The sequence below is a fragment of the Lonchura striata genome, chromosome 2, assembly GCF_046129695.1.
Source record: "Lonchura striata isolate bLonStr1 chromosome 2, bLonStr1.mat, whole genome shotgun sequence".
Classification (NCBI taxonomy): domain Eukaryota; kingdom Metazoa; phylum Chordata; class Aves; order Passeriformes; family Estrildidae; genus Lonchura; species Lonchura striata.
Genome location: NC_134604.1, coordinates 91,670,687 through 91,694,726, shown reverse-complemented (window position 1 = coordinate 91,694,726; position 24,040 = coordinate 91,670,687). Strand labels below are relative to the sequence as shown.

The 24,040-nt window shown below is 38.8% G+C and overlaps 1 protein-coding gene across 10 annotated transcripts in view; it reads left to right on the top strand.

Annotated features, from left to right (window-relative positions):
* The window catches only part of MCF2L (MCF.2 cell line derived transforming sequence like), a 152,654-nt gene that overhangs the window by 51,964 nt on the left and 76,650 nt on the right, over window positions 1-24,040 (top strand). Inside the window, exon 1 of one of the 10 annotated variants that reach the window (XM_021545615.3) lies at window positions 5,937-6,428. The exons of 8 other annotated variants lie outside the window; for them this stretch is intronic. In XM_021545615.3, the coding sequence (XP_021401290.2) occupies window positions 6,308-6,428 (121 nt within the window). In that variant the 5' untranslated portion in view covers window positions 5,937-6,307. Of the gene's footprint in view, window positions 1-5,936; window positions 6,429-24,040 lie in introns of those variants that run through there. One more of the 10 variants, XM_077781574.1, reaches the window with a different exon arrangement.

Below are 24,040 nucleotides of genomic sequence, written 5' to 3'. Positions count from 1 at the left end.
AATCCCTGAGTCTGATTACTAGCTGGTATCTGATGTGTATACAGAAAGAATGGCTGATAAGCCTGAAGCAATAATATCTTTATAGGACATAGTCGATAAAGCTGTATTTGATAAACTATCTTAAGCCTCTTCTTTTTGCTGACAATTGTTTTGTCTGATTATAATCAACAGCTTCCTCTTGCACAGGGTGCAGACACCAAAAGTCTCCCATCACTTTCTTTCTCCTTGTCTTGCTGTGAAAATCCATTTTCTACAGGTCTCCACCTGTGGTGGTCTCCTCCCTCCCTTGCACTGGGCTCACAGAGCAGCAGCAGTCAGGTGCTTAACTGTGGTTGAGTGAAAGTAGGGATCCACATCAAGGACTGAAATAATTCCCAGGAGCTTCCTGTGCTTCTGTCTCTAGGAGCAGGTTCCTTTTCACATGCTTTCACTTCCAACCAAAAGGGCAGACTTCATACTTCTGACAGATCTGTTCAATCACCACCTGTAATTTTCACCTTCCAGGTAATTTTGCCTGGTAGAATTTAAGTAAATGGTGAGCTGGTGCATAATTAGCTCCAGTATCTCAATGGCATTTACTTGATGCTTTGCATTGGCACTGGATACTAATGAGGCTTTGTCCATGTTCTGACCTCCTGGTCTTTGTCAGTGTGTTTGCAGTTTCCTTACTCTTTCCTAGAACATCTCTGAAGTTTTGAAATCAATTGCTATTTGCCTGCAAGAATGAAAGGACTCAAAGGACAAAGTGGAAGTGCTGTCTTGTTAGATGTTAAACCCCACTTCACGTGGCTGAACAAAACAAGACATTCTCATCTGGTTATTTCTCTGTTCCACTGTGATTTCTATTTTCTATTGCTAATGGCGAAGGAACTTATTCTTTTGGAGATGATTCACATTTATTGCTAACCCGCAGGAGATTCAGACATGCAATATAAGATTACCTAAATTAGAGGGACAGATGTTAGGCTTTAAGAGCTTTTTGTTATCTTGACAGTTAAGTGTTAACACTTCCAGAGTATTGAACCCTAATACTGTAATTTTTTATTTGTTTGTTACTGTACATTTAAATTATGAATCACTCTGTACAGGTTTAGGATTTGTTTTGGTTTAATTTTTTTTGAGAGATATTTCTGCTGTGAAAAAGACTGGCAGAAGTGGCTCAGCAGCATAATGTGCAAGTATAAATAGAATGCAAGCTGTCCATTTATCTCAGTCCTGATCTACTTATATTCATCTGATGCTTATTACAATCGTGGTTTGTCTCTGAGCAGATACATCCAGTTAGGATTAAGCTTGGACAACTAACCTAATTCACCCTTGTAACTCACTCTTCTAGCTTAATTCAGGGTTTCTGTCTAGATTTCTTGTGATACCAAATAATTTAAACACCCAGCCCTTAATAAATCAACATCAAAATATGAAGAATATTTATTGCTGTCTGCGTTTTTATGAGATACTGAGTATGATTACAGTGGGTTTTAGGTTCACCCATATTTATCTTCATTCATACCTATTTCTGAAATTTCTTCCCACTCCAGCTTCTGCTGCTATGTAATGGTATTTTATAAATATATTTTAGATGGCAGATTCTCTAGAATACTTGAGAGGACTCCCTTTTGAACTTTTTGCTAGAATGTTCTGCTGGAGTAGTCTAAAAGTGAAAAATAAGCACACCTGTCCAGTTCTAACCAGCATAAAAATAATAAAGGCAAATGATTGTTCCTGGACTTTATATTGATATATCCACATTGATAAAGGAAGATTCAGTCTTTTCTTGTATTTCAATAATCTAGAATATCCATGTAATAATGATTTATTTCTTTTTCAGATAGGTTTTCTCAGCATTTTCACTCTACAAGGTCCATGTGGGATTTGTGGATGTAAAAATATCAAGCTTTGTGTCTTTAACATCTCAGCTACATGTTCTTTTTCATTTAAAATCAGCTTCTAGTTGACTCTTCATTGTTTTAGCCTTGTGACTGGTCTCTGGCATGGATTAATCTTTGACAACTTGTTTTCAATTTTAAAAATTAACACAACCAACTTGCCGTAATTCAACACTTACATAGAGGTATAAAAAAGCTCAGGACTAATCATAACAGTCAGTGCTAGCTTGTTATGCTGTGTGGGTGTTCAACTCTATAAAACAACTTACATTTCAGATTGGAAGTAACTTGTATATTATATTTTAATGTGTGCAAAACAATCAGTTTGTACAAGAATGTAGCATGAGTCCAATTTATCTTTCTGTTTCTATGACTGTTCTCAACAAAATAAGTATGCAGAACATAATTGATGATACATGATTTAAAGAGAAAAATCTAAAGAACATTTTCACTTTTCTTCCCCCTCACTTCATTTCCACTGTTACTGCAAGTGTGCTGGAAGAGCCACGTGGTAAGATTTAGCTTGTATGTGCCCTTATATTTGCTTTTAGAAACTGATCCAAGAAACAATAATTTCTGACTTCTGCATATGTGTATGGTAACTGCAGTTCTCCATGTAACTTTCAGAGTGTTTTATATTCTTCCTGTGAGATCAGTCCTGCAGCCCTCTGGATTGTTACTGGGGGTGTGAAGGCACCTCTGATACTGGAGTTTCTCCTACCTGCCAGAACTCCAGGGAAAATGAGTGGGTGAGTGGAAGACAGAGGGTGCACAGGTGGACTCCTGTGCCCTGCATGAGTGGTGAGATCTTGAAGTGCATGAGAGCCACCATGTTTCTTGTCTGTGAGATGTACTCTTTTCCCTGAAAATCATGCTCTACAATAGGAGAAATAGCAACACAGGGGCAGTGACTTATCAGGAAATATGAAGAAGTGTGGAGAAATTGAATAAATTTAGAAAAAACTCTAGAAGAGTGATGATTCTGCTGCCAGAGCCTGCTGCTCTGTACAGTTAGGAGGGATACGTGCTTCTTAGTGTGAATCTTTCAGCATCACATCAAATGTGAGAATGTAAGGAAGGGCCTGTAAATAATTGTTAGGATTTGGAGGAAAAATCACAGTCGGGCATTTGAGATGTCATGTACAAACAAAAAGAACAAAAGCAGCAGTAGGAACATTTAGTGGTGAAGAAAGTGATGGCATCTTAATTTAATGATTCCCAAGAAAACTTGAAGTCACTGTTCTAAAGTATTTTGTGGGTTCCTGGGAAAGGAGGAATCAGAGAGAGTGTACAGCTGTAGGTAGCGTGGCTGCTGCTTTGTCAATGTGCAACACTCTGCCTGCAGTCAGAAACAGACCTGGAAATGAAGCATGAGAAAAATAAGCCCTTTTTCATTGCCACAATTGTGTTGATTCCATCAGGCTGTCTGCAGTCATTTAAAGATAATTGGAGGGGTGTTACCCACTGAATGTTACTGTTTATGTGATGTGAAAGGAGAGATAGGCGCAGTCTAGAAACTAATACTCAAAAAATATTGCTGTCTATAAACTCTGGGGTAATTTGCTGATGCTGTACAGAGCAGAGATGTCCTTCAAATAGGAGCTTTTTTATAGTAATACCAGCAGCAAGGGAAAATATTCAGATTATTTTCCTGGAGATAGAAGCTGCTGCTGTTTGGAAAACAGTGCATTACACCATCTGTTTCCTTCTGATTGCGCACTACCATAGCCATTGTTGTGATTAATTTCTTTGCTTCTAGGCACAAATTTGAGTGCTTGAAAGAAGATTAAAAGCTTGTTTGCGGACAGGGATGTAGCTAATGGCTAGATTTCAGCAGGATTGTGTGTACTTACCAACTTTGCAATTTAAGTCATCAATCTTCTGCATGCATTTGATATGTGAGGAAAGAAAGGAGAACACCCTTTTTCCTTGTAATAAGCCTCTACACAAATTGCTGGTGAGTTTGTCACCATGTGCCACTGGTGCCATCACACACACACTTAAGACACCACTGGGATAAAGGTCACTTTTCATAGAGTCATAAAATCATTTAGGTTGATAAAGACCTCTCAGATCATCAAGTCCAACACTGGCAGGTCCACAACAAACCATGTCCCTAAGTGCAACATACATGTCTTTTTAAATTCCTCCAGTGATGGTCACTAAACCACTTCCCTGGGCAGCCTGATACAGTGCCTGTCAAATGTTTTTGTGAAGAAATATTTTCTAGTATTCAGTCTAAACCTCCCTGGTGCAGCCTGAGGCCATTTTCTCTTATCCTGTCTACCTCATTTTCTAGTGAGCTTGGCTGCTGAAAGAAGATGAGTAGTTTCATCCTTATCCCAGTTGATTTGTCAGAACAGGCCATGAGCCGGTGTGCCCCTAGAGCCCCAAACAAGTAGTTATGCTGCCAGGAAGGAGGGAAGCTCTGCTGGCTGACAAATGGCCACAGACATCTGCGGGTGATGTTTGGTGCCTCCACTGGGAAACTCAGCAAGGAGCACGTTGCAGTGCTCTCTCTGTGGATGTTGTTTTTACCCTTGATCTGGCCAGAACCGCTGCTTGGTGCCCTCAGTGATAAGCAGCACAAGAAAATGCAGAATTTTGCCCAGTATGGCTGCTGTGTCTTACCTCAGTTCCTCTTTTCTTTGAGCATACAGTACAGTGGCAGTGTGCATCATGGTGGTGCTCCACCACTAGGCTGTTCCCGTCCTTCCTTCCTGTGAATTTCTGGGTACTTAAATAAGTTTGAAAAGCTTTTGATCCAGGACATGTAGCATAGCTACAAGATGCAGTGGTCCATCTTGATATACTGAATTTGCAAAACAAGTGATATTTGCATGAAACTCATCTGGTTTTAATTATTTTTTAATATATTTTTCTTAGTTGTCGAATTTCAAGATTGTCACATTTGTCCATGATTTCGTGTCAAAATTTGAACCTCTTCCAGCTAGGATTGTGACAATTCTCCTCTGTTAACACAGTGTAGGCAAACTAAAACTTTGTAACAGGATGTTTAATATCTACTTCAATGTGACTAAATTAAAGTTTGTCTGTTTGAATTTACTTTCAGAGTAATAGATGATACATCATATTTTAAAATACTTCTTCAGGATGGTGTGGTAATGGTATATATTTGGGTTGTGGCAGATCTGTGGCCATGCAGCACATAGTTAAACAGAATTGAGAGGAAAATCTTGACTGCCAAATAAAGCAGCATTATCAATTTCCTCTCTCCTGCACTGAAAGAGACAGGGGCAGCAGACAGTGTAGAGTTTCCTGATATGTTTTAAGAAAGCCTGGGATTCATTTCCCCTCCCTTCCTTCCTATTAGCTCTTTGTTAACTCCCAGGAAGATCCAGGTTTTTCTCATAAGACCTTCTGCTCACATATTCCGGAAACGGGCTCTGCCTTCAGAGGGCTCAGTCCTCTGTGCAAATACAGGGGGAGGAAGAGGAGTTATATTGATGATGGGAGTCTGACTTTGGCCAAGTGAACTGAAGAGGAGTTTCTAACTGATAGCATTGAATTCACAATGGTATTTTCTTCTAATTCTCTGGCAAGAGCATAGCACTTGTCCCTGAAGGATACCAAGTGCTTGAGACAAAGTAGGAAATGTAGCAAGTGTCAGTGTGAGAGTTCCATCTTCAGAGTGTGGGGCTGTGAGCTTACAAGCAAGACTGTAAAGTTAAAAGGACATTCATCTTGCCTTTCTTCAGGAGAAACCTTGTGAGTTTCCTTGCAACAGCTGGACATCCCTCACCTTAAGGAGAAGCATGTGAAGAAGGAGGTGATTTCACCAGCTACTTGGGATGAGCTCTGGTGCTGGATCTCCCTGTGTGGCTGGAGTGCATTGACAACCCGGATGTTTTGTGGGGGCTTTCCTTCATCCTAAACAGTGCAGGACTGTTAGTTTGGATATAGTTATTTTGGATAAAATACTAAAATAGAGACAGTTTTGCACCATTTTTTATTTTCTTAAAATGTCACTTGCTAGTCTGACCTGTTGGTGTGAGGAGCTGTGACTTCTTTATTCATACTGATCGCACTGAAAGTAGAGTGAAGCTGTGGCAAGATGTCCTGTCTGCTGGGTGCAGCATGCTAGGAACTGAGAGGGTGTTGCAGCTTCATGCAGAAAACATCTTGGTATTTTCAAATGCATTAACTGCAACCAACTTTTCTTTTTGCTTTTTAGTGGAACTAGGTATTGGTTCCTGAAGAAAAGCATATACAATACAAATAACTGCGCTCCATGCTCTTCCAGGACTTTAAATCTGAGACCTTTTTCACAATTTTTGAAATTTCACATTCCATTGACATTTAAAAACAAAATCAGAGTGTTTTTCAGTGTATTAGAAGAGAGTAATTGTAAAGAAGAGATCTTTTATTTCCTTTGCTGAATAGTCTGGTGAAGATACACCATGTCTCAACGCCGCCTTTTAAGGGAAGGACATGAAAGTCCTTTTAGGATCCTACAAAGATTCTTCCAAATCCCTCACGGCAGAAGACACTTGAGAAATAACCCACATCAAATATGCTCTGGTGAGGTGAATGTATACGTGATCCTATAGTGTGGTGTGTGTGTACACAGAATGTTGCAACTAAAGTGGAGCAGCATGTGAGTTTAATATGAGCAGCAAGCAGCCGAGGATTTGTGTTACTGATTTCTTTCAACTAATGATTCTTGCAGGAAATAGTGTTTGGGGTTTTTTTCCTGAAAGTGCACTCATATAGGGATTCAGCAACTTTTACAGTTAAAAAATACAGATTTTTATCTATGCCAGGTACTACTCATAATAGTAATTACTCTTTGTCACAAGTACCTACTGGAGAAAAGAGTTATACTTTGTTTTCGCTTGCATTTCCAGGTGTATGACAGTATCTAACATAGATTTACATCATCCCAGTTTTATATTCTAGAAGATTATTGCTTGAGTATTCCTCTCCTGGAAGTATACCTATTTATACAGAGGAAAATATTTATAACTGTACTTAAAAAATCAATAAGCCTCTGATCACATCTGTACTGCACTAAATTTAGAACTTTGCCACCACTTACTTAGTCTCAAAATCTGCATTATACAGTATGTGTTAGTGTGACTGATAATTACATAATCCTTGTGTTTAGTAAAGCTACATTTTGTTTTTCCTTTTTCTCTGAAATGAGTTAACTCTGACTGGCTAAAACTTCATTGTTTTCTTTTATGCACAGTGACATATTATGATCTTAAAAAAAAAAAGAAAATGGACTTTTTTGTTTATTTTTAAATTAATTTTGAAATTTACATCAGCATAAAAAAACTAAGCTAGCTTTGTTATTTTTCAAGGCTTTTCAGTATTCCTTTATTTGATGTTGACATTTACTCTTAGGGAAAAAAAAAAGAAGAGGAAAATGCCTATCTGGTGATTTTATTTCCTTACACCTTCACTTGTACTATGCTCACTGTGTCTTCTGTTATCTATTGTGTTTGGGATTAAAATTATAGTTTAAATATAAAATTATAATTTAAAATATAAATGATAAATCAATTTATATAAAATTAATTTCCTGACTTACCAGTTCTGGGCATTTGTGAGGCCAAGGTTTGGTAATTTTAGGAGTGCTTACTAGTAAATTACCAAAATCTGACAATTAAGTCTATTCAGCTGAGACTAGAAAAAGTTTTGATGTAAATTGCTCTTAATAAAAGTAAAAAAAAAAAAAATTCAGGAAAAATGTAGTAGTATTTTAACCATGTGGAATGCCATTCTGTAAAGCAAAACAAAACAAGGTCTCCTCAAATTTCAGTCTTACTTTCATGTAGGATTCAACTGTCATTTGGTAGCACTCACACTGCAGTCAAGTCCATAGTGTAGTCATGAAGGCCACTAATTTCACCATATATTTCATGATATTTGTGTTTTTATGAGTTTCAAGCACCTGCTGGCCATTCATTAATGGATTGGAGTTAATCCAAAGTATAGGCAAAGCAATGACTACATAGGAGAAAAACACAAATTTAATATATTGAACACATTCTAACAGATGCTATTCCTAATTTTTACCTAAATTCCTTTAGATCAACATCCTTAATATAAATCTTACAATGCTATGCAATCATGTCTTACTTACATCTTTTTATTCCTTATTTAGAGGTGTGTATAGTCAGAAAATAGTATGTTTCTGTAGGAAGCTGTCTGTTCTGTCTCCCACCCATCTTTATTATTATTCCAAAACTCTTTTTGATCAAGTGTCAGCCTTTTCTGTTTGAAGTCTTCAAGTATGCAAAAATTCTGTTTCCTTTTCTTCCTCTTACCCATTTTATGTTGACAGTAGGAAAGCAATTGCAAGCTTTTAATGTTACCCTTGTATATCCAGTAAGAATTACTCCATTGTTTTGGTCAAAGCTGGTTTATGGCCTTTTGGACTGATACGAGTTTCCCGCCTTCCTGGTAGCAAACCTCAGTTTTCAGTGGCACTTGCAGACACATGTTATACAGAAGGTGAATCAGAATTTTAGACTGTGGAAAGGGAGAGGTATTCCAGCCTGAGAACATTTCTGTCCTGTAGCTATGCTGGGTAAAATCACAACTTTGGCAGAATGTATTTCCAAAGTAAATGTGCTTGTGATTCTATTAATTCCTTGATGTATGCACCTCTCTTCTCCTTGTGACAAAGTTGAGCTGCTTATCCTGTTGTGCCAAGTCTCACAAGGCTTTGTTCTCTCTTCATTAGCATCTCTGGAAATTGCTGAGAGCATGTGTGCTTTGCTGTCACTTCATTCTTTTCCCTGCATGTTAAAATATTTAATATAGCATATAGAAACCTTTAACTGAACAATAAATGTCCTAGTTCATATATTGATTTTGCATTACCTTATTTACCTTAATAAGGGAAGCTGGGCTGGCTTCCAGAGTCATTGTACTTCATCAAATCCATCTCTGTTTTATTTTCATTTTAACAAAGCAGACTTTATTTACTTACAGCTTGTTGACAGTTGGATCTGTCCTGCTTGGCCTAATCTTCATTGTGCTGTTCTCTGCAGGTGTCTTTTACTCAGGGCAGGCTATGTTGCCTTTATCTGCTCACCTGGTTGAGCCCAGGCTCTGGTGACACTTGCTCTTTGGAATGCAGACGTTAGGGACCAGGTGCCCTGTGGCCCCTCCTGCCCGGACAGGCTGGTACAGCCAGTGCTGTGAGGCAGCATCGCATTTTCTGAGTCCATCCCTGGCTCTGTACCTTCTGTGGGCTTCTTCACCTCTGACTGCAAGCAGGTGGGACAGCAATTGTGGGTTTGTGGAGGATTTCAGCCCTGGGAAGCTGTGGCTCTGAGCACTTCTCTGGGGACACCTCTGTCTCCCATCAGCAGGGGAGATTTTCCAAGGTGCTGTGGCCCCTTGTGAGGGGCATCCCAGCGCAGTGCTCACAAACCTGCTTTGAGATTCTCCCTCTTCTCGCTTTCTCTAAGCAAATGGGAACAGTAGGTCAGCTTGAACTGAGAGCTGTAGAACAAGTCTGGCAAGGGGAGATGCCAGAGACATCTGTCTTCAGTCTGTGCTGTGTGTGGCATGGATGGGGAGTATCTTTGGAGGCATCCTGTAGTCTGCATCTCTTCGCTCTGGATTCAGGTTGGTTTTCTGATGAAGATGACTGAAGCTCTAGGGTAGTTTTTTTTGTGTGTAGTTCTAGGAGTGTGATGAATGGGTGGCTGAGGAGACTCCTGTGACTGTGTCACAGGGTCCTTCCAATCCAAAGAAGTTCTGTGAAAAGGCACAGAGAGCAGCACTGTGATGTGGGTGTCTCATACCTATAAGTTTTTGTAGTGAGTCAGACAGAGCTTGGTTAATCTATAACCTGAATAATCCACCACAAAGAGGGAAGAAGAGTCTAGAGGAAGAGCACTTCTGCATCATCTGTGTCAGCCAAGGGGATGCAGATGTGGTACATCTTTTCCTGAAGCTGTATGAGTATTTCTGTGGGGTATTGGGCATTCTTATAAGGGGAGAGGGAGTTGGCTTATGGGCAGGCTAGCAAAACGTGTGGATGCAAGGAATGTCAGACTGAATACACAAAAATAGCAGAAATATTTAAGTACCTGAAGGCTTCAGTGTAGCCAAAGCCTGCCTGGAGCCTGTGCAAACACTAGCATTTCTGGTCAGTGTTAAAATATGCCGCAACTTCATTACTGTTAGTCCCCACACTAGATAGGTCCAGGTATGTGAAGCTGTGTTTATTGTTTGCTGCATCCATGCCTTTGTTTGTTAGCTGCATAAAGGTATTTAAAAGGGGTTCATTTGAGATTTTGAGTTTCTCTGCTTGGGACTTTGATTGACCCATCCTGCTTGAAATACTCTTGCACTTTGTCTATCAGAAAGATGGAAAAGAGAGTTAGGTGTGAATCCATAGCAGAGGTGATAAACTGGACCTGTGAGTGAGCAATTCAATAAACTGGACCTGTGAGTGAGCAATTCAATATGACTAGTTCCATAGCAGAGGTGATAAACTGGACCTGTGAGTGAGCAATTCAATATGACTAGTTCCAGATAGCATTGTGAATATCTGCATGAAAAACAGTTTTGCTTGCCTTGTTAAAGCCTAACATGAACAAAAATATGCTAAGGGCTTATGCTTATATATACTGTATCAGACACTGGGTGTATCAGCAGTCTGTAAATATTCAGGGTGGGGTGATGAGGGGAAAACACTATAATTAAAGAGATAATTACAAGAACAATAGCATTAGTGGGAGAAAATATATTTGTAAAGTCATCTTGTGCCACCTGTTGTATTTATGGAACAAAGTTCAGGTAATGCAAAAGCTCTTACCTTCTCAGAGCAGTTTGTTCTGAGCAGGGGAAGGGAAAAGCGGACCTCTTTCTTCTCTGATGATGGATCAGAGAGGAATTTCAGTAGCAGAAATGAAGAGTTATTATTTTTTCTCAGAATGGTGTTCATGGCTGGACTTTGTAGCGCAGGGTAAGTTGCCTTAACTTATAACTCGTAGATCTTGTAAATGTAAACAGACCTGTGTAGTCTGCTAAGTCAGGGGTGTGTAAGGTGTGTGGCTTGGGGCTGTGCTCTTTAATAAAACATTTTAAACATGTTTTATATGTGCCAAAACCCCCCATGTATTTCAAGAGTCTCAATATAAACTTTGCTAGCTCATTGATCCTTGAAAACACACTGTTCATAGAAAAGTCATCTTTGGAGAGCCTGAGTGGTAAATGGTAGTATTTGAGTTGCACTTAAAAACCCTTTTTCCAAAGAAAGTAAAACATCAGGAATTGTAGGATTTAAATTTTCTTATAACGTTTTTATAGACCTTTTTTATTTCAGACAGCATTCCTCTAATTTATTACCATTTAATAACTGGAATGTATGTAATTGATGTATTTGGTCTGGCAAGTTAGTTGGTGAAAAGTGAGTGCATCAGCAAAACCAGTCACAGCTGACATCCTTGTGGAGACAGAAAAGGTCCCAAGCTGGCTATCCATCAAAAGTAAACTGTTTCTTCCCTCAAATTATTTTCAGAGCATCACCATGCAATTTAACTGGGATGTGTTCAGTATATGTTCTCTGATAAAAAGGTTATTACTACTCAGATACCAATTCAGCAACACTGGCAAATGTTTTTCTTCCTTCAGTTAAGTGTCTGTATTGACCTCTCCTATAAATCTGAGGGACCTTAGCCTCCCCTTCTTTTTAAAACCATTTTTTGGCTTTTTAAAAAATTTTAAAACCTTTATCTTTTGTGTTAAAAAGTAAAAGTGAAAGAAACGCATGATTTGAAAATTGTATTCTACAATACATTAAGATGCATGCTGTGATAGAAAGTAGAAATATCTAAAAAGCATGACATTATCAGCAGATTTGTGAGATTGGTCCCACTCAAGATTTCTGAATCTGCTTATTATGTCCTATTATTTATATTAAAGAAGTGATTTGAATGCAATTAGAACATTCTGAACTGTGCTGTGGTAAAAGTTACTATTTCCAAATTTTTGGTGCCTTAATTCAGAGGAAAGAATGTTACTTCTCCTGCTGTGTGCATAATAAGATATTAATAAGTTTTAGGATACTGCTACACAGACCCCCACTTTTAGGCTCCTGGATGATGATTCTTCCAAGAAAACAAAGACTTCTAAGAGTTTCTCTAATGGGCAAGAAACATGCACACAGAACTGGGGGTAATATAAGACTGTGCCTCTAGGGTCCTCTTCTGTAGACCCACACTGAACTCCATGAGCCTGCTCCCTTGGACTTCTTCAGCCTCTCTTTTTCCCTGTTTGCTAAAATTTAGCTGTCTTTGAGTTTTCTTACAAGGAACACACCTATTCTAAGGGGTTGTTGTTGTGTGATGTTAAGGGTTGCACATGTGAATGGAGGGAAAAAAAGTGAAAAATAGTTCCATTACTTCAGTATGTGTAAAATGAATCCCCAGAAAACGAAATCTGACTGTGCCTTTGACTCTTTAAATGGGGGAAAAAATGTCTTCCTGACCATTAGTGCTATTGGAAAAGCCCATTTAATTAGAGGGAGTAGCTGTATATGACATTATACCATAATAGGCAGTGAGCTACTAGGAATTTATATTTTTCCTGCTTTCATGGCCACTGAAGAATATATGGAGAAAAAAATACAATAGTGAAAAATCTGAGGGACTTTGCTTCAATAATTTAGAGTTAAAATGACTTTTGCTTTCCCACATGGGGAATTGTCAACAAGTAGATATTTACTCTCTGGGCAGAACCAGTCCTGAGCCAGGATGTAGCTTTATTTACTCCCTTTATCTTCTTCATTGTTCTTCCAAGAAGTTGCCAATCTCATATGCTGTTGCAATCTGTTTAGTTCTGCTGAAGCCATGCTTAATGGGATGGTTTGCACTACTTCCTGTTACTGTGTATGCTTACAGTGTTTAACGAAATCCCACATGATCTTCAAATTAACCTCAGAGGTTAAGCCTACCTGAAAAGGTCAAACACACACAGCCTCGTGCTGAAACAACCTAAGCCAATAGGATCAAAGTTTATTGTAAGATTTCCAGCACTCCCTGACTAAAGCTAGCTCTTGTATTTACTTATTTAATTTATCTTAAAAATAAAGTGGTTTGGAGCCATTACATCTTCTTCCAAATCAGGAAGCAGAGATCAGTGCAACTTTATGTGTTTCATTTCTTGCTCAGTGATCTAAAAAAACATCCCAAAAAAGATTTTATTTTAGTCTGCAGTTTATCCAACATCAGTTTGTTTCTTGCACTTGAACTTGAGTATGGCATGAAACATTCTGCAGTCTTGTTGGTTGGTGACCAACAAGATGGCCAAGGGCTGCTGACAGCTCTGGTTTTCACATAGCCTTTACTCTTCAGTAGTATCTGTCAGGAGTCTTTTTGTGTCATTGACTGTGAGTTTGTCAACTTGTTCACAATTCAGTGTGAGGGACCAGGCTGTTGAGTAAGTTCATTCTTTCCTTTTGGAGTGAAGCCAGAGAACTAAGGGAAAGACCTGGGAAATTTCTGTAGGGACTGCCTCTTCTCCCTTCTTATCCCTCAGGTGGAAAAAAATGTGAGACTTTTCCACCTGCACTGTTGACAACATGCAGTGAATCTCAGCCTCATCTAATTATTATCAGTCTTACCTTTTGTAACTTCAAAGTTTCTAGTCAACTCTGGAGCTTTTTTAAATAGAGGTCACAAAAAAGTGATTCCAGGGACCAAGCTAGAGAAAGATCCTGAATGGCTTGCAGTTGTCTTTTATTTAGGAGTTTTGTCCACTTAACAGACAACAGCAGTTTGTGGACTAGTTGGGAGGGAGTGAAGCTGTAATTTCAGGTGTGAGCAGTAAGTCAAAAGTCCATTTTTAAAAATTGTGTCCAGTCGATTGTCATGAAAATTAATCTTACAGTTGTCCTGGATTACAACAGCTCTTGTGATATGTGAATTACCTATAGTAATCTAAATCTGGACAGGGCTATATTCTGAGAACTATTAGGAGTTTCAGATGGACAAGCTTAACATAGTTGCTTAATTGTGTTAGTGATAAGTAGTTCTCTGAATTCTTCCCTCTTTTGATTTATTTCTCTGAAAAATCACTTTAGAAGTATGTGACATATAGTTTATATGATTCTGTGGCAGAAAACTAATGGAAGAACTCATTTATCTGTGTCTTTTGGCTTTTGGGGAAGGAGCTCCTTGCTTTTCAGGCTTTTACTTGAAGGAAAGATGCAATATATATTGCCTTTGTTTTTGTCTTCTTTCATGGAACATAAGTAACTTGTTTCATGCAGTGAGTCCATGAAGCAGAATACTAATTCCTAAGACATCATGATTAAAAAAGAAATATCTTCTCTGCTTCAGCCAAACACTTACATGATTCTTACCATCTTTGGTGGATTCCAAAGGTATGTATGAGAAAGTGGATAGGGATTAATACGTCAGTTGTTTTTAAAGAGAGGTAGTAAGTGAAATGAAGAATTCAAGATGTTGCCTCTATCCTTTTACAGAAGAGAAACTTCATCTTTCTAATACTGTTTATTATAGCTGCATTTTTGAAACAAGCTCAAAACATGTCCTTCTGGAGAGAACACAGCTCTCTTTCAAGTCTCCTTTCAAACTCTCTGGCTTCTACCATCCAAATCTCTAGTAGTGTCTTCAGACATTTTAACTTGACTGTTCATTTGTGTCATCTACCATGATGGATGTCAAAGACTGTTTAAGGACTTCAGGTGCAAGTTAAGGTGTATTTCAGTGTACACTTTTCCCTTTGGTTGATAGCATTTGACCTTGGTTCTGTCTCTGATTTTTTTTCTGACTTCCAGCTATTGAAAATTAATTTCTTTGTCTGCAAGGTAAGTTGTAATAATAATTTTTGCAGATGTTGTCATTTGCCTTTATAGAGTTATTTTAGGGCTCAATTCTTTGTGAAAAAAAAATTCAAGATTCCAAGTTTTTTTGGGTGTTCTAAGCTGGTTAGCATGCTCCCAGGTATGAATAATAAACACCTCAAGTGTTTAGCACAAAACCAACCTCTGCTGTTACATTCACTGAAAGCAGCAGTTAATGGAGGTTTGCTGATATCTACCTTTGATATTAAAGCCTAAAAACATAAGAACTGTCTTGGTGGTTCCCAATAAAGCCTGTTTCTTTGCCTTTGCCAAAAGAAGGATTTGGGAGTTTGACCCAGTCCTTTAAATTTCTTACTATATTCAGTTGCCTAAATGCATATTAAATTGTATGCAGAGAACTTGGGTGTGTTGGAAGAATCTGTAATAACTTTAGGTTTTGAGGAGTCAGAAGGTTGTTTTGGGAATCATGTGCTTGGACTCATGTGACAGCTTTCTCCCTGAAGGTGTCCAAGCCACCATTTGGCAGTGTTTAATCCCTAAACTGGGATTTGTCTGTTCTCTTTTTCAGGGATAAAAGTCTTATAGTCACAAGACCTATGGATCCTTCACCCAATGTTTCCCACTCTGGTATGCTTCCAGTGTAAAAAAGAGAAAAGGTATTCCCAAGCCCATCTTATCAGATGGGGTTTCAGCCATTTGCCCAGTTTCAGGTCACCTCAGTTTATCCCCATCATCATTACAAAGTAACCCAGCATATTTTCTGGGAACAATGAGTCATAAGCAAAGCAATAACAACTGTTTTCCACATTAGTTTGCTTCCTCCTCTTGGTTACAAAACCCTATTATTATTATTGTTTACATTTAAACAATGGGAATGCTCTGTCCCTGCACACCACCAGCCTCGAACCCTTGTGGTCCACAGGATTTTTGTGGATGCTCTATAGCACAGTCATGGTAGCGTGCTGCTGCCCTGAAGTCTTCTTTGCAAACAATGGGCTTGTTCACTCGTGAATAGTTCAAATTTTTAAAAACTATTTCCTCTATGGGACTATGTTTTTTTAGAAAGGAAAAAACAGAGTTTGCTCATGTAGAAGGCAGCGGTGCTTCAGGGAGAGAAGACATGTTTTAGATCACAGTGATGACAGTTAAGCAAGTGAGAGGAGGCAACATGGTATAAAACAATAATATAAAACCAGAGAAAACGTGACAAAGTAGGCTTTGGGTTGCAGTGTGCCAAATTGTGGAGTACACCAGAAATATACTGATTAGCTGCCAATCTCTGCTGTTGCATGGGAGGCACTAACTTCAGCGGAACTGCTGCCACAGATGGGAACAGGCTTGCATTAGGGCTATTTCTCACCATTTAAGCTGCAGGAGAAACTTTGCTTGCTGGTTTATAGCACAGTGCTTGATCTAAAGTGCTCCTTGCAAGAGGGGTATTTGCACAAGGTTTTATCAGCCAACTGCTGCTGTTACACCTGTAAACCTTTAATGCCTGTGAATTCACCCCAGTGGGGCTGGCTGAAGCTAAATACCACTCAGCTGCCAGGAGATGCCGGGCAGATGCAAGTGCTTTTGAGCAAACTCATAATAAAACTAAGTTTTTTCCTTCCACTCAGATGCAATGAGAGCTTCTTTCTGCTTGCTTGAAGAAGAAAATGTGAAATAAGCTCAATAAAGTAAAGGCTTTTTGTTGTTGGTTTACGGAGAATAACATACTTATATGCTGTTACCTGTTTACAGCTGAGCTGCTGTTTTCTTCACTACTTAATAAAATAGATTTATTAAAAATAAGATATGCATTGGTTTTTTGTACCCTAAGGAATTACATGCAAGTAGCAGCAGGGACTTGAATATGTGTTATATGTCAGACTCAGAGACTCAGAATGGGGAAAAAAGGGAATATTTGAGGGCCTCTTAAAACTTACTTGCCTAAATGCTCTGAAGAAATGTGTACTAGGTATTTGTGAAAGAAAACTTCAATTTCTTGCCCTGAAACTTCCCTCAAATTAATTCCTCATTAGAAAGTGGAGGTACTTTTAATACTCTTAATACTAATTTGCTGTTGTTCTGTTGGTCTGAGAACAGAGTATTTGGTTCTTTGTCTGAGAACAGAATATTTAGTTCTTTGCTGATGCTTTGAATTGGGTGGGTATCTGCATTTGTTATCCTTGGTATTGAGCATTTGGTGTCCTGGAAAGGTGTCTGTGAGTGTTCAGCATTGGCTGAAGTGCTGCAGTGTGGGGCTGAAAACAGCAGCAGTTGGAGGATGTGCTGTGTTTGAGCATGGAGACATGGAGGCTTTTGGCAATGGACATCAAGTTTAAAAGACACTGTTAAATACTTCAAAGATGGGCTGTAGGATGAGACCTGAACTGAACCTCATTTGCTGCCACTGTAGAGCAGGGAACTACAAAGAGTGCCCTCACCTTTGATCCACTTTCCTTGTGCTTTTTTTGCTTAGTGCAAATAAGAGCTCAGTTCAAATTATGTTGAACTAATCAGTAACAGACTTGGTAAGGCAGGAGCTGATGGAAAATAAATGCATTTTTTTGCAGAGTCAACAAGAGGAAGAGCAGAAAGAATGGCTGGGAATAGCGTCTCTGTTGTGTCTTGCTCTTGTGAGATTCATGGGCATTACTTCAGCTGCTGCATGTGTCAGAACAGGTGGAATTTGCTCTTTGGCCTTCGTTTCATCTTTCTTTACATCTTCATTCTCTTTATGGAAAGGAAAAGAAACACAAAACTGTTTCAAAAGCCTCTTAGGGTTGAGGCATTTTCCCAGAACTGCAGATGTGGGGGAACCCAGAAGCATTGCTTTCTGTTAATTGTGACATCCCAATTGGTGGAGGTTGGGAGGTTGATGTGGTGGGCTGCCAAGTTTATATAAGTTTGCATAATTACATCTCTTACATGGCTGGTGCATCTCTTTCTGCTATTACTCATCTTGAAATAGTGTGAAGGTTTTTAAGGTGTGCTGAAGAATCCAGCCTGATGAGAGGCTGGTGCTCACAAACCACCCTTGGCAGAGGTGGGGTTTTGTTGTCTCACACCTCCAGCCAGCCTGCACTGTCACACCTGGGCCAAAAGTAAATACAGTAACAGGGCAAGGAGCTGGCTGTAATGTGGAAAATGAAAGTACTGCTGCTGTTAAAAAGTTTGTCCTTCACACTGCTTCCCTGAATGGGCAGGAAGCATCCCGGAGGCTGGAAAAGAAGGAGAATGTTGCTTTAGGCTGATTAAAATCGCAGGGACTGGCTGCTTTTTCCATCAGGTAAGAGCATAGGCTTCCTGTTTGGATCCCAGAGACTGGAAACAGGACACGGTTACAGCTGCTGTGCTGCAGTTGTTTATGGATGTTATAACAGCTCTTTGCCTGCTTAGGTTTTTTTTAAACTTATTTTATAGAAGTAGCTCATCAAATGAACCACTGCCTTTTAAAATAATATGTTAATATTTTCTTTTAAAACCTGCATCTACAAAATAAAAAGGTGTGATTTATGTAATGTCTTTCCACAAAAAGCAACTCCTGTGAGCCTTACCTCTTTTCTACTGACTAAATTTAACCAAGAATATTGTGCTGCTAAGTACAAGGGATAAGGTATTTTATTCTCTCATTGTAGTGAGACTTCCTTTCTTTAAAGGAAGTGAATTTCTGTTGAGAACCAAAAGCAATTCTCCCAGTTGCCTCTCCAGGAGAAGTCAGTCTGTTTTCTGCTTCTTTCCTTTTTGAGCAGTGGAAAATGGCCTTGTCATTTGCTGGTGTTTGGTATCTTGTACTGAGGAAAATGTGGAGCTTGTTGAAGCCCAGGAGGGTGAAAGAATTGGCAATGGGAGAAATTAAGATATCATTTTAGAAATATTTAAGTGGGGGGAATAGTGACCCTTGAGGATTGCTCAGTGCATTTGCTTGTATTTTTTCACACTTTTCCCATGTGTGGGGACTTTGTGGGATGCAAAGCCACAGACAGCTGGCTGCAGTGTGCACGCCCAGGCCACAAAAATTCTAAATCATGAGTCAAAATCAAAACTGTCTTTATAAGTAAGAAGACAGTGGCATTTTTATCCTGTCAGTTATGTAGATTTTACCATTTTCAAGTGTAATCTCACAACAGTGTGGGTCAGATTTATGCAGTGTAAAAAGGTTGATCGCCCATTCTAGAAGAATTATGCTTATATTTGCCAATCTAAGATGACAAGTAATGATATGATCTTATAACCAGATTTTTTTCTATTCCATTTGATGCTATGAGTAATCTTTCAGTACTGAAATATCAGAATTAACTTGTCTAAACCCACCCCAATTGATTATTTTAGAGATGTGATGGAATGAATATTTTTTTAACTCCTAATTTTGCCTCACATCAAAAACAGGTCTCTCTTCTTGCCTCTCTGTCCTGTTTGCAATTTATGGATTTTTGGAAATGACAATTTCTGCAAATTTTCCTTTCCTTCCTTTGTAATAAATAGTTTTGTAGCCTTTATCTGTGCTCATCAGTATTACAGGAGCATATGATATTTTCTTTGGAGCCAGTTCTCCCACAACTTTTGACCTGAAAGTTTTTCTGCTTCCTGAGTATCTTGTTCATCTGGAAAAAAAAAAAAAAAAGATTCTGTGTACTTTAAGAGTCATAAAAAGGGTTTCCTATTGCTGACAAAGTTTTATTTTATACTTTGGCTATAAATATATTTGTGATTGTGGCACAACACTTCACTGGTTGTAGTGGTCTCTGTTGGTTTTCCTTGATTACTGAATTAGTATTCTTACTAATATATATGTTTCAGAATACATAATAAACCTGTTTTTTTTTTCCTAATTTTAATTCCTGTGCTACTTTCATAATATGTTTCTGTTGTTATTACTCACTGTTGAGTTCTCATTTCTGCTGCCACTAAGCTCCACATCCATATTTTTCCCCGCTTCATTTGCTTCTTTAATCCCACTGCTGGTATAAAAATGGATCTCATCCTCTTGATATTTCTGAATTTTAGTCCTGCCTTCTATCCAAGCTCAACAGTGATTTGGTTTCCCCCCTTAATTACAGTTTTCAGTTGTCATCAGACTGCAATCTCCCACCTCTGGATTTTGAATACCACTGCAGAAACCTTGAGCCCCAAGCCAGAAGTGCTCTTCTCTCACACCAGTGCACTTTGAATAGCAGTATCTCCATTTTGGCACTGCTGCTCTGAGTACTGCTGCTGTTTGTGGAGTTAAAAAGGTCACATCCATTTCTTTGTTGGCTTTGCAGCTGTGGATAGAGGGAACTGTCACTAAATACTGCAGGATAAAGTGCTTACTACTAACACCTGTGTCATTAAATTAATCCTGAAAAAAAGTCCAGTTTTTTGTGTCTCTCTGAAACAAGAAACCTTGGTAAACCCTGTAGCATGGCCAAGGAAAGGCCTGTGATTAAAGACTTGTGGGGGAGCTTGTTAGAAAGGAAATGTAAATTTTAAAAAAGTATAAAATTCAGTTCACAGAACACCAGAAAGATGTAATTTTTGAATTAGAAATTGAAACAGATGTGTGATAGCTGCATTCAGTGATCAGGCTACTGTCATGGCTTTGGTTAAAGCCCCTAAGAGTGGTCATGAGGCCAGAGAAGTACCATCCTTGGTGGGTGTTACTGTGCCTTGAAAGTTACTGACATGTTCTTTTGCCCTTTATTTTACTTTTTGGATGCCTGGTGTGAAAGATGTGTAATCTTCAAAATTTTGAAGTTTATTATTGTCTTAGAGTGCAAAGTGTACTTTTAAGATGTAATTTCTCAGCAGTCTTCCTTATGTTTTTTCCAGGCATTCCCTTTTTGAAAGAGAGTACAGGGTTCAGCCTTTTGATTGAACAGCAATCTTTTCTTTTAAGTGTTCCAGCAACTATTTGTATTTTCCAGCATGCTCATTTTCAATAGAAAGAATATATTTCTTCATGGCTGGAAGCTGTAATTGTTTTTTTTTTGTATCGTTTCCTGACCATGATTTTTGATTGGTTTTCCTTGCTTAAATTTAAGCTTGGATATCATGTGAGGACCTTTTTTGATGACTTTGCATCCAAGCTGAACATTGCCAAAGCAGTTTCAAAATGGATTTGTTTTGTTGTTGTGTTTGTTGCTGAAGATTTAACAAGCTGCTTAGTATAATGCATTTATACAAACATATATGTTTGTGTGTGTGTGTATGTGTGTGTATAATGGGTGTATAAACTAATTTCAGTCCTTGGAATCTTTTGATGTAAACCAGACAGAATTGTAAATCTTGAGTGCTTGATGACTTCAAAAAAGAATGAAACCTCTTTTGCATCCATTCTTTGAAAAAAAAAAAATCAAGAAGGATTAGAAGAAGAAAATGAATGGAATTTTTAAATAGTCTAGTATGCTAAACTAGAAGCCAACAGATTATGCATCAAATTGCTCCATGTCTTAAAAATTCCACAAATTTATAAATTCTGCAGCTACAGGTGTGAGTTAGGTGTATTTTGCTAGGATTTTTTTTCTTTTTGAGAGAGTATGCATTTGCATTATACTAAGGATGATCCTATAAAGATAGCTCTTGTCTTGCTGAATGCTACATTATTTTATTGGTGTGCTTTTTGCTAAGTACAGCACCCCTGAAGGAAAAATGTGTTTAATTATTGTATTTTAATGTTGAACTTGCCAGATTTTAATATCCTTTACCACAAACATTGCCATCCTTATGCTGCACACTTGCACATGCTTTATAAAGCAGGTACAGTGTCTTGTATATTTAAGCCACAGTCGTAGCTTCCTTCTCTGGGTTTTATAAAACTAGGATAACACAGTCTTTAACCTCAGTTGACTTTGCATCCATCCTTTAACAGCTTCTCCCACAGAGTTTTCCTCCATTCTGCAGGCTGGAGCCTGTCACTCACATCCCATGCTGAGGTGGGAGGGAGAATGAACCTGAGTGCTGAGCTTGAGTGGAGTTGAAATTAATTCCTTTACATTTATAAATACATACTCTTGTGCCCACCAAGATTTTCTCAGGAGAGCTCTTGCTTCTTGGTGTTTTAATAGAGCTTAAATTTGCCCTAAAGTCTTCTTGCTAACATGCATGCCCACATAGCACAGTTTGCTGGTTCTATTTTAAGCTGGATCATGAAAGCCAGGGAAAGATGTTCTGCTCCAATGCTTTTGCTCTTTCTATCTGCTCTTCTCTTAAATGCACAGCAAGGAATTCAGATATTATATTCACAGAGCAAACATTTCTCCCATGCACACAGTCCAAAATAGAGTGCTAACACAAAGAGCCATGTGGTTACTGGCTGGAACCCTCTTTTACCAGAAGAGTGTTTCCCCAGGTTCCCAACAGCCAGCTTTCTGTGCAGAATGGAACTACTAGGGAAAAGAATCACTTTTGTCTGAACACCTCTTAACCAGGCATCTGGGACCAAGTTCCTTAGAGACACTGTGGGCTTCTGTCCCTCCAGCAGAGTGGGGGCAGGTTCCATGGCCCCTGCACAGCAAACTCTGAGCTCTCTGTATGTACTTTTTCTTCACGTGTGTTGGTAAGTCTAAAGACACTGGTCTCTAAAAGAGGGAGGTGAAGGTGTGCCTTGTTGGTCAAGATTGAAAGATAGCAGGATTGGAACATACAGTGCTTTATTTTGGTGGTCTTAGCAACAGACATTATTACGTCTTGATCAGTCTGGGAAAAAAAACAACACCCTGGAGGTGTTCAGGACCAGGTTGGATGGAACTCTGAACAACCTAGTTGAAAAGTGTCCCATGGCACAGAGATTAGAACTAGATGGTCTTTTAGGCCCCTTCCAAACCAGACCATTCCATGATTCTATAATATATGTAAACGTGGGGTGTGGAGATTTAAGGCTAGGAAGGTGTAATCTAGGTGAGAGCCTGGAGGATGACTGTTCCAGATATCTATTATGCTAATCCAAGAAATTAAATTGTTTTTAAACTAGTATTAGTTTTTCACCTGAATTACTGTTTTCTCTGATGTGAAATCTGAAGGCAAAAGCCTGTTAAAATGTGGTTGTCCACAACTGGGTACAACATGAAGGGACTCTGGAGCAGTCAGTGTTGATTAAAACAAGGATTTATAGTTCTCTCTGTCTTGACAATGAGAACAAGTACAACCAACATGCTATACGTCCTTGTTTTTCCTCTTTTACATTAATGGAGGGTTTTTGGTTTTGTATTTCTTTTTTCTTACAGAAGTATCCAGCTTGCCAAAGTATCAGGTTCCTAGATCTTATTGTGTGGATCTAGGTGGGAGTAATTTCTATCTGGAGAAGGGTGTAGCTCCTCTTTTGCCTGGTTTTAATCTCTGAAGGAAGGCTATAAAACTTCCTCTCCCCCTCTGTGGATGTTTGAAAAGTGTTCTCGTGTCTGCTTTATCATCATTTATTATCAATCAGATAATAAGGGTTATATTTCCTGCGTGCTGTGCTCCAGGTGACACCAAGCCCATACCACTACTAACAGAAGTATCTGGTCAGCCAAGTACATTGCAGTGGACTCTCTGCCCACTGTTTGATAGCAGCTTGGTGCTGGTAAGTAAGAAGTTAATATCAGTGTGTATATTTGCATCGGGTATCTGAGACTGTTCTTCCTGGAGCCGTGCTGTAGTGCAACAGCCAGAAATAAAAATGCTGTGAATTGTGATCTTTGTCTGAGGAGTACAAGTCATGATACTGATCTGGGAGCACGCTCCACCCAGCGGGTTAGGTGGCTGCCCTGGAAAGGAGGGGGTCTGGGCTTAGAGCTGAGACACAGATCCTGTGTCTGACAGTGCAACAGATGCTGTTACCTGATCTAAGAGAGGTCACCTGCGCCATCTCAGCTTGCACATGTGAGTGTATTTACATGACTTGTGGGAGTGGTGTGAAGACTCATTCACTAATTTTTAACTCTATGGGCAATCTAATGTGCTAATCACTCATAAAATACAGAATAGTTAAGTAAAATATTTCTAAGGAGCATCACTTCTAAATCTACCTTTATTTAAAAACATCTGATATTGCTTAAAAAACTCTTGTGTTTTGGCTTATTACAAAGCAAAACCCCAAAATGAAACAGCAGCACTGAAATTAAATTACCATGATTATATTCTTCAGGTTACATATTAATGTCATGCACTGAATAGAGCTGCTTGTATAGATGATAGATTTGTTAGAATACATCTCACTGGTGTGGGATTACCAATAGTTTCTGCCCATGGCAGATGAGTACAGATATAGGGTGCTTCAGAAAATAACCTCTAGTGTGGTCTGTGAGTGACCTGAGTTTGTTTTGGTTTGCTTTTATGGGATTGGTTGATGGCTGGAAGTGCCAATGCAGAAATGGAGCTTTTTCCCATC